The 12598-nt window shown below is 40.9% G+C and overlaps 3 protein-coding genes across 8 annotated transcripts; all 3 read left to right on the top strand.

Annotated features, from left to right (window-relative positions):
* The first annotated feature begins 616 nt into the window (after positions 1 to 616).
* Positions 617 to 1952, top strand: LOC115733610 (protein EARLY RESPONSIVE TO DEHYDRATION 15-like). 2 transcript variants are annotated; one of them, XM_048284570.1, is made up of 3 exons: positions 617 to 766; positions 915 to 1260; positions 1583 to 1952. In XM_048284570.1, the coding sequence occupies exons 2-3, from the start codon at positions 924 to 926 to the stop codon at positions 1771 to 1773; spliced, it is 528 nt and encodes a 175-aa protein (XP_048140527.1). In that variant the 5' UTR covers positions 617 to 766; positions 915 to 923; the 3' UTR covers positions 1774 to 1952. The 2 variants fall into 2 exon arrangements, with proteins under 2 accessions (XP_048140527.1, XP_048140528.1); XM_048284571.1 differs by having other exon boundaries at positions 915 to 1267; positions 1620 to 1952.
* Positions 1953 to 3567: 1615 nt separating this feature from the next.
* On the top strand, positions 3568 to 6781 carry LOC115756518 (protein IQ-DOMAIN 11). Of its 5 annotated transcripts, none has more exons than XM_048284561.1 (6): positions 3568 to 4032; positions 4275 to 4375; positions 4475 to 4840; positions 5203 to 5406; positions 5674 to 5805; positions 5969 to 6781. In XM_048284561.1, exons 2-6 carry the CDS (start codon positions 4301 to 4303, stop codon positions 6530 to 6532), a joined length of 1341 nt encoding a protein of 446 aa, XP_048140518.1. In that variant the 5' UTR covers positions 3568 to 4032; positions 4275 to 4300; the 3' UTR covers positions 6533 to 6781. The 5 variants fall into 5 exon arrangements, with proteins under 5 accessions (XP_048140518.1, XP_030552205.2, XP_030552203.2 ...); XM_030696345.2 differs by having other exon boundaries at positions 3569 to 3853; XM_030696343.2 differs by having other exon boundaries at positions 3569 to 3853; positions 4143 to 4375.
* Positions 6782 to 7921: 1140 nt separating this feature from the next.
* Positions 7922 to 9991, top strand: LOC115756520 (N-terminal acetyltransferase A complex catalytic subunit NAA10). The gene is made up of 2 exons (XM_030696346.2): positions 7922 to 8328; positions 9414 to 9991. Exons 1-2 carry the CDS (start codon positions 8029 to 8031, stop codon positions 9738 to 9740), a joined length of 627 nt encoding a protein of 208 aa, XP_030552206.1. The 5' UTR covers positions 7922 to 8028; the 3' UTR covers positions 9741 to 9991.
* The last annotated feature ends 2607 nt before the right edge of the window (positions 9992 to 12598 follow it).

Below are 12598 nucleotides of genomic sequence, written 5' to 3'. Positions count from 1 at the left end.
GCGTCACGTGGACTGAATTTTTTCAAAAAAATTACCACGTGGATTGACTTTTTAAAAAAAAATTCCACATAATATTAAGAAATTAATTTAAAAAATGCCACGTGTACTGTTTGGCCGGAATTAACACTTAAATGAATTTTTTTTTGTGGAAATTGACAATTGAGTGATCGTTTTTTTTCCGATTTGACACTTAAGTGATCCAAAAAAATCATTAGCACTAAAATAAGCACCACACACAAATATTCACATTCTAAATGTCCTTTTGACATCAAATATATATGTAAAATCAAAGATATCTATTCACGAATTTTCAGGGTATTTGTCATGAATGTGATGCAATGTAATGAAATTCGGAAATTGCTTAGTGATCTTAAGAATTTTTGAATTATTTAAGTCACCATCAATATGAGTAATGACACTCGACCGACCTTAGTCATGATGATTCATGAACATGATCAGCACAATCTTCTAAATTAATGTCGTTGACCTAATTGACCAAAATATCCCCCCTCTCATCAGAAAAGCAGCCGTCCGATCCATACCTACCACGCTCAACCGTCGATTTTAGAATCGTCAAGCCGCGACATATCACTCCATACCCCCGGTTCAGCACCCCCGAACCAAGCAGTCTCGGCTTTCTTCTCTCTCTCTCTCTCTCTCTCTCTCTCTCTGTCCTTATCCATTCTCTCTCTTGATCAGTCGTCACTATTTTACTTGGCTCCCATCGGTAATCCTGATCAGCGTTCAACGGTCCAAACGAATCGAGGTGAGCCAAAAGCACTGGTCTTCTCTTCTTGGGTCGTCACTGATCTCCACAGCTGCGTAAGATTTCGCAGTTTCTGATCGTTTTTTGGTTGGTTGGTTGGTTTGTTTGTTTGTTTGTTAGTTTGTTTTTTTCATTTAATACGGCGTAGAGCGAGGAAATGGCGTTGGTGTCGGGGACGAGATCGAAATTGAATCCGAAAGCGGAGCCGTTCATTCCGATGTCTTATCGGCAGGTGGAGGATTTCTCGCCTGCGTGGTGGGAGCTCGTGAAGGCGTCGCCTTGGTATCGCAATTACTGGCTGAGCCAACGTGGGGACGACGATTTCGGAACGAATGATTGTGACGACGCTTTTGGTCATGACGAGGATGATATGATGCGGGAGATTATGGATGATGAGTTCATGTTGGTGGATGAGCTGGATGGTGTTGACAAGAGGGAAAATGGAGGATCAGATCCAATGGGCGTTGGTGAAGAAGAGGGGAAACTGCTCAATGGTAACGATTCTCTGTGGTGTACTGATTAATTTTGGTGATGCGAAATCGTGGAATCAAAGTTGTGATTTTGTGTTGTTTTGTGCACGATATGAATTCGAAGGGGGAGTAGACAAAAAAATATAGGGTCTTGCTTGTGTGCTGCTCCTTGTATAAATCAGTAGTTGTATCTCTGTTGCTTTTCAATGTTTGATGAAAGATGAGATTTTTCCTTGATTGTATGTTTTAGTGAAGCGTTTTTGAATAGTTATGGAAACTGTTGTTGCTGTAGAGGGTATCTGAATTCTGAAGCTGGTTTGTCGATCTTCCTTTCTTCGGGTAACAGGTGCGCAAATGGAGCTTGAAGCTCTGTTGAAGAACTTGGCTAAAGCTCTGTTGCAGGACCCGAGCATGCCGAAGTCACCCAAGCATAGAGCGCCCAAATCACCAGTAATGGGATCTCAAAAGTTCTGCAAGAAATCAGTCCAGAAGGTGAGTGTCAAGTGTGCTCCTCGACGCATTCATCAGCCTCGCTGAATGAGTGATGATCGAGCTAAGTAGTGAGATGTGTTTTGGTCTTCAGTCTTTGGTCCATAGCAAGATTTCAAATGCTTGTAGCTTCTGACTCCTGTAATGCTTTCGGTTTTTGTAGTTCTATCAAGGCTTTCTCAGGGTGTGCAAATTGAATAATTAACGAAACATGTGTCTTTGAAGTATCACGAAGAGTATGTGAATTTATGGGGTACTACAGATCGCACATAAGTTTTGTAAACCCAACATCAGTAAGAATAATAGAGAGATGCCGGGTTCTATGTAGAAGGGCCTATACTATTGTGTCAAACCAAATGCAGTATGGTTGAAACTGTAAGTTAAAGAAACAAAGCGACTGCTGGATTAGGTAAGTTGAAGAGTACGCCAATACCTTCACCATATTGAGATGAAGGTCTAGGTCTGATATATGTTGACAAGACAATTTTTCTTATGATATCTAATGCATGCCATTGGCCAAAGATCTCAAAGAGCAGCCTGAAAAAAAAAAGATAGTCCTGGATTTGAAACCTCGTGTAGCTTCAAGAAGAGCAGCTCGGCATGCAGATGGAACCATTAGCATGCGCAATTTGCATATGATCCCATGAACTGAGTACAAGAGGTAGGCCCTTTTTGATTGTTACACAAGCCGGCTCTGCTTGTTTGAGTTCAAAGACTGCAAAAAGTTAGCAATATCCTCAGTGGCAGTGAGGAACGTGAATTGTCACCGGAAAAAGTGGGAAACTACCAAGAAAGGTGCAGGCATCCATAGACCACTCAATGCGAGAGCCTTCCTGGATCATACCAAAGTTGCAACAATCACATTGTGAAGGATCTCCAACCGTCACTGTATGATCGTAGCCCCGAAAGGGACTCTCCATAGGGCTTCTGAAAAGAGCAAAGGGATGGAATTCTCTTTGTTTCTTTGCCAAAGATGAGAACGTATCATGACTTGTCCTGTTTTGGAGGGGGCCATCCACCAGCTGTATTCCTCTCTTGCATAACCCATGTTTGCTTTGTCTTCTTTTCATTCTCCTGTCCCTTGCACATTCAACCTGCCCCACGTCTCTCCCAATAATAGCTCTCTCTTTCTCACTCTTTCTCACTTACATGTGTATTAGGTTTCTGATAGTATTTCGTCTCTTTTATGGTAAAAAATTTGTGGGGGTTGCGTTAATGCTCACATCTTATCCGGCCAAGTGGAATTCGTGCGAAACCCATCGCTCTAGTGATTGATGTCGGCTCACGCACACTCACACCACGCGATTAAGCTGAAGCAATTCCTTTACCAATGACTTCAGATCAAGGTGCGATTCCATTTGGTCTACAAGAGGGGGCAGCAATGTCCAGGGGGAGAAGGAAAGAAACTTTGAAAGTGTGCATAATGGGGTCTCCAACGTAGTGTTTACTGTTTACCATTTTCTCCAAAATATAGCTAGCCATCTTTTGCAACCGCGGAAAGATGCTTTTCAGAGAGCAATTGCATCTGAGATGTGACACAGCTTGCTTAAGACACATGCAATGACACCCTGATCTTTAGCTGGGTATGGAAAACAATCAGGGTTAAAACAAAAACCTCATCATACGTGATGGGACACTTCTGCATGCATTGATGATGCTCTAGAACCGAAGAAAAAAGGGAAAAAATAAAGCTGAATGAGTGCAGTGTCAGCCTTGTTAAATTCTTCCCAAATCGAAACACTTGAACATGCCTTTGACAGTGTAATATAGACTGCATCCAGGAGTAGGACCCCATCAAAACTCCAAAAAGACTTTTCTCCCACGATAATAACAGGAATACATCGCACTCGCAGAGCTTGCTCTCTCTCTCCCTGAATGCAAAAATGGCTTCTCTCCTTCCCCATGTGCTTTGCTCAAGGCCCACTTGCCCAACAGATGCAACACATCGTGGAAAAGGCGAATCATACTGTTGAAGAATATCAATACTTTATAGGGACATACATGCCCATCTGGTGAGTTCGAAGGCATTTGTTAAATTCACTCTTTCGGGATCTGTGATTCCATTGTCTCGAGAAGAAATCTGGTGTGCAATTCATTCATCCACACTCCACAGTCATCACCTTTTTGGGTATGTGAAAAAAAAATAAGAAAGGGTTGATCTTGATCTGAATTTAAGGCAATTCTTTCTCCCAACTCGTGAAACTTTGGTCCGAGATCCCAAACGAAAAGGCTTTTCCCATGTGGTGAACTTTGTATTGATTTTGCTAGTTTTGCAAGAAAAGGTGAGCCTAGTGAGCCGTTAAACCAGTTAATATTGTGACTCCTCCTGAATTTGGGTCCTCATGTTGAATTTTGCTGCAGGAAATATTAGTCTCTGAATTTTTTATTCTGATATCTTTTCCTCATTGTGCCACTAGCGACCAGCTTTCATATGAAAAACTTTCTCTCCAGAGTCGATGCTTGCTTGCTTCCGAGTTTGCTTGTTGTGCCGCCATATCCCTGATGCTGTCACCAAGTAGCGCACACTCGCACCAGCAACATCTTCTCAGGTGACATTCACATGTGAAGCCCTTCAATGGCCAAAAGGAGGAGCTGGTTCACCTTAGTGAAGAGATTCTTTAGGCTAGAGAAGCGAACAAAGCCAGAGAAGGTTCTGAACATGTGAATTTTGTAATGTTGTTTTTTGCGAAACCTCCAAATCTTTCATTGTTAACTTTGTGGCTCTGACATCAATGTGTTTGATTTGAAGGAAGGAAGAAGGAAATGGGTGTTTGAGAGGCTTCAAGTCAAAAGGTTACCGCCAATTGCAGTACCACCACCCCCAAAGACAGTTGATGATGCAGAGGAACAAGTGCAGAGCAAGCACGCCCTTAGTATGGCTCTTGCTGTGGCAGCCGCTTCTGAAGCAGCTGCCGCAGCTGCTTCAGAAGCGGCTGCCAAGGTTGCTAAGCTCACAAGCCAGCCTCAGCATTCGTCTCATCAATGCCAAAAAGAAGTGGATGGACCTTCCATTGCCATAATACACCAGGACACCACCCATATTTCTCGTCAAAAAGAAAGGAAAAGCCAAGAATTGGCTGCTATTAGAATTCAAGCCGCCTTTCGGGGTTATCTCGTGAGTTTACTCTCTCCAACCAATCTCTTTTACTTACCCTGTGCTCTTTTCTAAGAAATTGTTGCAAGTTCGAGAACTGATGGTGTAACTGCGGGTATGAAGATTCATTTTCATGCCTATGTGGAAGGATCTGATACTAATAGCTAGGGAAAAATCTGTTCCCCGTCTTAACGTAATTGATTGGGCTGTAACACTTACCGATGGCGTGGCATTAGGCAAGTTAAACCGTGATTTTGAAGAGAACGATGCAGAAGGATTATGGGAATGATGAAGTATCTAGCTGTGAGATTCAATCATTTATTTCCCTAATCATCAGGATGAATAGCCTTTGATTAACATTATCTTGGGCGAGAGATCTGCAGGCAAGGAAAGCACTGAGGGCATTGAAGGGAATAGTGAGGCTTCAAGCGATAATTCGAGGCCGGGCTGTCAGGCGCCAAGCAATGACCATTCTTAAGCACTTGCAATCCATTGTGGACATACATTCACAGGTCTGTGCGACCAGATCACACATCGTTCAGATGCATTGCGACGAGAATTGTCAGATCAAACACATCAGGTACAAGGTAATGGTACTTCTGTGCAAATGTCACGTCTCTCTCCCCCCCCCCCCCCCCCCTTTTATTCCTCATCCCTGCTACTTCGGACAACCAGTTGGTCCTCCAGAATATACATGTTCTTCCATTGTACTTGAAAAGGCTGTGGCTTCAAGCAGTTTAAATTTCAGTTTTCTCGATTTGATCATTTTAAGGTGGTTCAACATATTTCTATTCTACTCTACACTTGATCTTCAGGATAAAAACAGATGTTGAATTTGTTTTCGAAATCTTTAGGTGGATAAAAACAGCCAAAGAAGGTGGGATGACAGCTTATTGTCCAAAAAGGATGCAGAGGCATTGTTCTTAAGCAAGAAAGAGGCTGCACTGAAGAGAGAGCGCATAAAGGGATATTCGTTCAACCATCGGGTAAGAATGGCCTTTGCTTAGTGCGTCAAGACAAAATCTTCGAAGTGGCATAAGATGCGAGTAGCCGTTGAAAAAGTAGGGTGATCGCCGATCTTACTATTGCTGAATAACTTCTGAGCCTATCGGTTCAATTGATTTCTCAATAGAGTGAAAAATTATGCAGAAGTCAGCAGAATCAGAACATGGAAAACCAAGCGGGAGGTGGAGGTATTGGTTGGAGCAATGGGTGGATACGCAACTTGCTAAAAGCAAAGAATTTGAAGATCTAGAACCAGTTCTGACTTCTCATCTGAAACCAAAGGACGAGGATAAAAGACAGTTTAAGCAGAAAAATAGTCCGAAAAAACAACAGTTCGAGCCTCTGGACTCCCCTCAATCTGCTCCAAGAAGGTACCTTCGCCATAAAAAACAGTGCTCGATGGGAGACGACAATTTCCAAAGCTCCCCGGCCATACCGACTTATATGGCCACAACTGAATCGGCCAAGGCAAAAGCCAGATCACTGAGTTCGCCGAAACTGAGGCCCGGGGCTTTTGATGTTTACTCCGATAGCTATTCCCCATACAAGAATAAGCTCTCTCTTGTATCTTCGATGGCAAGCGAAGTGCCTAGCTTTTACAGAAGCGGCAAGCCAAATGGTTACCAGCAGAAATCTCCAAGCTTGAAGGGCATTCCCGCTACTGTGAAGCCAAGCAGAAACATTGCAGGGGAACTTAGCATTGATTAAGAGTACTGATACGGTGTTCTTACTACAGGCGTGCTATGTTAGGATCAATTCAGTGCTCAAGATCAAGACAGAGGAACTAGGAAACAGGTGTAGGAGCTTCAATGTAACAAACAGATGATATGAGAGTCTAAGCTAGGATCATGATCTAGTTACCTTCATATTCTTTTCCCAGCTTTTAGTAAGAGGCCTTTCGAGTTTCGACTATGCATATAAATCCTCAGATTCTGAGTGGAATCAACATGAGCTTCATCAATTTGAAGGTTGGAGATGGGGTAGAAGTCATATGTAATTGCAAGTTGACCAACATTTTCTCCTTCACTCTCGTTCACAAGACCTCCACAGCGCTCTTTTCACACCCATTTTTCATTGAAGAAGAAAACTAAGCATGACATAATAAAAGTTCAATCTTTTTTCCTTTATGAAGTGAAGGGCAAGAAGCAAAAACCCTGCACTACACGTCTCAGTCCACTCACATGGTGCTTTCACAGTTGGGCAAAGATAAACAGACGGCGAGAGACATAAATCAAAGTAGAACTTGAAGAGGGCATTGGTTCTATTTTGGTTCACTTCAAATGGACTGCTTGGTTTCACCTTTTTGTTTAAAACAAAAACAAAAGGTTTAAAACAGTCGAGAGGAGAATTCGCTAATAAAACAAACCTAAGGGAAATATAAGGAATTATTGAAGCATATCTTTCTAATACTTTAGGAATATCACTCCTAGATTAGACTAACAAAAATATATTGCGGAAAAATTATCAAAAAAATCCTAAACCTATTGCAATTGTGTCAATTTAGTTATAAATTTTTTTTTTGTCAATTTAGTCCTAAACCTTTTACAAGCAATTGAGCATTCGAAATTTTGACAGCAGCTACATGGGCAGACAAAATATTTTAATATTTTGAAATTCTTTTCCTTTTTTTTCTTTTTTTTTACTAATGCCGAACCTGCAGGATTTGGCAGGAGGCTCGATCTAGCGAGGACACCAAGCCTCAAGCCTCGATCGACCAGCGGCCCCGGCCACAAAAAGGTGAGCCTCACCCGACCATGGTGAGGCCAGCCTCACCCTACGATCCTTGTTGGCCGTACCTATGGCAAGTCGTCAAGGTCCGACGACCGGATGGATAAAGAAGAGGGAAGGGTAAGAAAAAAAATATTTTAAAATATCATGTTGTCACCCTATCAAAATTCGCTAGATGGATTAAATTGATATAATTATAAAAAGGGTATGACTGAATTGATAAAAAAAAAAAAAAGATGGAATTAACACAATTATAATAGATTTAAATTTTTTTTTTTTTTTGGTAATTTTCAGTTTGCAGGGCTAAGAAATGATATCATGGGCCGAGGAAGCCCGAGCCTATAAATTTCTTCTTTTCTCTCTTCATTTTCCATCTCTTTGTTTCTTCTCCAAAAGGGCGAGACGAAAACCCTACCCACCCAAATCTCGCCCTCAAAAAAGCACGAAGCTTTGAAACCAGGCGAACCAGATCAACCATGGTTTGCATTCGCAAGGCCACGGTGGACGATCTACTGGCCATGCAAGCTTGCAATTTGATGTGCTTGCCTGAGAACTACCAGATGAAGTACTACTTGTACCACATACTCTCTTGGCCTCAGCTTCTCTACGTAGCGCAGGACTACAATGGCCGTATCGTCGGGTACGTTCTGGCGAAGATGGAGGAAGAGACCAATGAGTGCCACGGCCACATCACCTCTCTCGCCGTTCTCCGAACTCATCGCAAGCTGGGACTTGCCACGAAGCTCATGAATGCTGCTCAGAATGCCATGGAACAGGTTTCCTTCTCTTTTTCCGTATCCCTTTTTTGGGTATACCGATATCTTTATTTTGCTTGGGATGCTGTTTTTTGATGTAAAGTTTTGGGCCTTTGATGGATTTGTTAGTTGGGTTGGTCTTACCTGGATGTGATTGAAGCATGTTCGTCTTCCGTAGATTTCAATTAGGATTGAGTTAAGTTTTCGAGAGCGGGCTATGATGTGACGGAGGATCATTTAAGGCCATGGAAAATCGAGTGAAAAGCTTAACTTGGCGAGATGATTTGGTACATTTGTTTGGATAGCATGGAATTGTTCGTTCTATGATAAGTGAGCCGTTTTCTCCAATTTTTGTTGACACGGAGAATTGTTGGAAATTCTCAAGAATTCACTGTGGATTACTTTGGGGCAGTAGTCTTTCTTTATTTTCTATGGTCAGGTTTGAATCCAGATGGAGAACGTGTGTTCTTGTTTGATTAAGCTTTTCAATCAGTTTAGTTCGTTCGGGTTAGGAGTGGCGAATGTGATGTATTGGCATATAAACATACACATGCATAAATGATAGTATTTCTCAAGTAGACGGATTTGTTATGAGATTTTACTTCTACTGAGACACCTTGCATACTGTTGTATGGGGGCGCACGTGCCCACATCAGTTTGAAGCATCTTAATATGCGCATTGTGGTGTAGTTGCAATTTCACAGACAATGCACACATATCAATGCTAGCAGAGCAAATATAGAAATGAAGACATCATAAGCAACTTTATTTGAGGTGATATTTCACATCGTTTATGGCCATATGAGTGCATATCGCTCCATCTGATTGTTTGTGAGTGTGTGGTAGCTAGAGGAACGACATATTGGGCGATGAACCTCTTATCTTGAGCTTAACAGGTGGAAATATTTGTGGCCTGGAACAGAGCCAGTTAGCTTTTTAGTTAGAAGCCGCTTTAACAACTACTGGCATGGATTTTCATTCTTAAAAGTAGGAGTAAGTGAGTAGTGTTATGTAATTCACTCCCGATCATTATCCATAAAATGCTTGAACATGTCAAAGCATTTGCAAAACGTGTCATGCTTATCCCTTTTAAGAGATCTCCGCAGGTTTATGGGGCTGAGTATGTTTCGCTGCATGTGCGTAAAAGCAATCGTGCTGCATTTAATTTGTACACTGAGACACTGGGGTACAAGATACATGATGTGGAGGCGAAGTACTACGCAGATGGAGAGGATGCGTATGACATGAGGAAGCAGCTCAAGGGAAAGCAGAACCATCATCACCATCACCATCATCGCCATGGGCATGGTCATCATCATCATCATCATCACCATCATCATCATCATGGGGATGGGTGCTGTTCAGGTGACGTCAAAACTGGGGGAACTGAAGCTGCGCAAAAGCCGGATTCAAAGGCCAACAAAGCAGGCTGATTAAGAGACTTGGGAGTGAGTGGGGAGCTCAGAGATCACTGTTGGCTATTTTTATGTCATTTTGCTGTTAGTTCAGGTACTTTCTGTGTGAAAAGAACAAGGAAATTGCAGCTCTAGAAAATCCAGTGGAAACTATTCGCAACTTTGTTTGCGAACCACCGTGAAGCGTGATACATAAATAAGACAACATTATTGAACAAGTATTGGAGTCATTTTATCGTTATTCCTTTTCTGACAAATGGTTTAGCCTTAACCTCCTGTTGTCCTATGTTCTATAAATGGCGGTGCGACATGTTTTATATGCTACCACGGGATTCGATGACTTCATTGACAAGCAAAGGTGCACCCTCCCGAAGGGTCACCAACTCTCTTTTATTCCGAGTTGGTATGAATGATATATTGAAGTGTCGATTGTTACTTCAACTTCTGCTTTTGTTTTCGAATGATTGTTATTTGAAATGGAACTTTCCCTATAGCCAAACGATGTGGACGTTTGTGTGCCAAGGTATTATTTTTGTTGGAACAGTTTCAGAGGAATCTAATTATCCTTTCTTGCTTCGTTTTTTAGTTGATGATGCTCTTGGTTGGTTCTTCATCAGCAAGGGTGGGTTCTTCATCATCTTCCTCGAATTTTTTTTTTCTCAGGGTTGGATAGAAGAGATGTTGGAAAGAAAGATTCCATCCATTCCTCTCCAAAATGGAGTCGTTTCTCGAGAAAAAATAAAATAAAATGGAGAATGAAGGGGAGAAGTAATTTCAGATTTCAATTTCTTTATCTTATAGTTTGTAAGAATAGATGAGGGTCCAATGAGTAACATTGCTTGCATTTATTTAGCAGTATAGCTTCACTACAGTAAACGACATAGCTATAGCTAAATCGTGAAATAATTCGCACCGACTCTAATTAGCCTGGAATCATAGTTAACAACTAAAAAAATTGTTAGGAAGAACAAATATTATCAATTATTTGGTAAAATTTATGATCAATTTATTGAATACGGTATTGGATACAATATCGCGATACGTGCTGGAAGTAGCAGCAAATAAGGGAGGCGTTGGTCTCTGTCTCACTGTGTTCATCCCTCACGGACTCGGAGTCCTTGGTTCTGATCACACGTCCCACAGAGAGGCAGAAGCAAATGTCACATGTCCTGATCCTTGCGGTAGTTGCCACGCATTGGATGCTCTAGTGATGGCAAAGGCGGCATCCGGAATCCAGAATGAGCTCGCTGACCTTGAATTCAGGGTTTTTTTTTTTTTTCCAATTTAATATTTTTTAAAAATATTTACAGATTTGGGTCTCCCTCGGTAATGAGGGTGCCGAGCGAGTGGGGGGTGGACCCAATTGCCGAGCGAGCGGGGGAGATGGGCCTCTAGCCTCTCGCTTGGCAGTTCAATTGCTGAGCGAGAGCCCCCCCTTCTTTAAAATTTCATCTCCCTCGTTCTCTCATTCTCAAAATTTTCTCTTTTCCGAATGCTTTCTCGCTCTCCCTCTCCTTCAAACATTCTTCCTCCACCTCGAAACATTCTATTGCTTGTTTTGTCCTTCGGATGCTCTCGCTCTCCCTTAGACGCTCTTACTGTCCTTCAAACGCTCTCTCTTAAACGCTTTTCTTTATAATTAAGTATGAATTTTTGTTTATATGATTTATATCTTGTTAGTACTACATTTTTTTGTTAATATTTTCATAATATTTAAATTAATCATGTACTTTCTCTTGATAGTTTGAGCTCCTCATTCAATGCGTGCGCTCCCTCGATAATTTGAGGTAAATTTCGTTGTAATTATTTTTTACAGTTTCATAAGTATAAATTTATTTATGTGGTTATTATTTATACTTGAATTATCTATGTTACTTATAGGTTGTTAGTAATTTGTTTTAAATTTTTGTGAAACTTTTGATAATAGTTATAGTGTTTACGAATTTATATATTGTTTAAAAATATTTACTATTTTAGGAGTTTAAAAAGAATTTTTGGGAAAATAACAAAACAAGGTTATCTAGGTGGCGATGTCGTCCCTTACCCATTGGAGTATCATACAACAGATTTCACTCCAAGATTCACTCAAGGGTTTGGCTAGTCAGATTTCAATGCGGGGTTTGCACGGTTTGCCGGCCCATCTCACGAGGGATTCGCTTTTGAATTTCCTAACAATTTCTGTCGCAGACTCCGCCTAGTTCCGCTAATACATATGGATCCGATTTCTCTTCTTTTTTTCAATGCTCGGATATGTAATGTCTTGGCACGGAATATTTTCACAAGATATGCCTTCTTTATATACATGTCATGCTCAGTACAATACTAGACTTGCCGAACAACGGAGACAACCCGCTTGCGGAATAGGAGGTCATATAGAAGGACAACATCATTAGTAGATGTAATTGCGATTGACGATTATTATATATTATGAAAATCTCATTTTTCTCATATATCTTATTAATTTTATTTTATGAATATTTTTAATTAATTATATAATTACAACATTATTTATTAATTATAGATCTTAATAAATTTTTACATTAATTATTACTAATTATGTTATAAAGATAAGCTTCACAAGAAAAAAATTATAAATAAAATAAATATTATATGTATCAATATTTAAAACATGTTAAAAAATACAAAATAAACTAAATATTATAAGTACCAATAATTAAAACACGTTAAAAAATACAAATTTTTTTAAAAAAAAAAAAACCCCTCCCACTCGGCAGTCCAACTGTCGGGCAAGGGAGGGAGGGGGCGGGGGGCCTTACTCAGCACCCCTACAGCCGCTGCCGAACTCCGACTGCTCACGTCCATCTTACCCACCAATATGGGAGATGTAGGAGGAGCTTGAGAGGGCAACCTACAAG

Source organism: Rhodamnia argentea, chromosome 8, assembly GCF_020921035.1.
Source record: "Rhodamnia argentea isolate NSW1041297 chromosome 8, ASM2092103v1, whole genome shotgun sequence".
NCBI lineage: Eukaryota > Viridiplantae > Streptophyta > Magnoliopsida > Myrtales > Myrtaceae > Rhodamnia > Rhodamnia argentea.
Note: the sequence above shows the minus strand (reverse complement) of the source record. Positions and strands in the feature narration are given on the sequence as shown.

Bases quoted from the DNA above. Each gene is read 5' to 3' on its own strand.
- LOC115733610 (XM_048284570.1), top strand. From the start codon at position 924: ATGGCGTTGGTGTCGGGGACGAGATCGAAATTGAATCCGAAAGCGGAG. The intron at 1,261-1,582 runs GTAACGATTCTC...TTCGGGTAACAG, and splicing joins AGAGGGGAAACTGCTCAATG to GTGCGCAAATGGAGCTTGAA.
- LOC115756518 (XM_048284561.1), top strand. From the start codon at position 4,301: ATGGCCAAAAGGAGGAGCTGGTTCACCTTAGTGAAGAGATTCTTTAGG. The intron at 4,376-4,474 runs GTTCTGAACATG...TTTGATTTGAAG, and splicing joins AGCGAACAAAGCCAGAGAAG to GAAGGAAGAAGGAAATGGGT. The intron at 4,841-5,202 runs GTGAGTTTACTC...AGAGATCTGCAG, and splicing joins CCGCCTTTCGGGGTTATCTC to GCAAGGAAAGCACTGAGGGC.
- LOC115756520 (XM_030696346.2), top strand. From the start codon at position 8,029: ATGGTTTGCATTCGCAAGGCCACGGTGGACGATCTACTGGCCATGCAA. The intron at 8,329-9,413 runs GTTTCCTTCTCT...AGATCTCCGCAG, and splicing joins CTCAGAATGCCATGGAACAG to GTTTATGGGGCTGAGTATGT.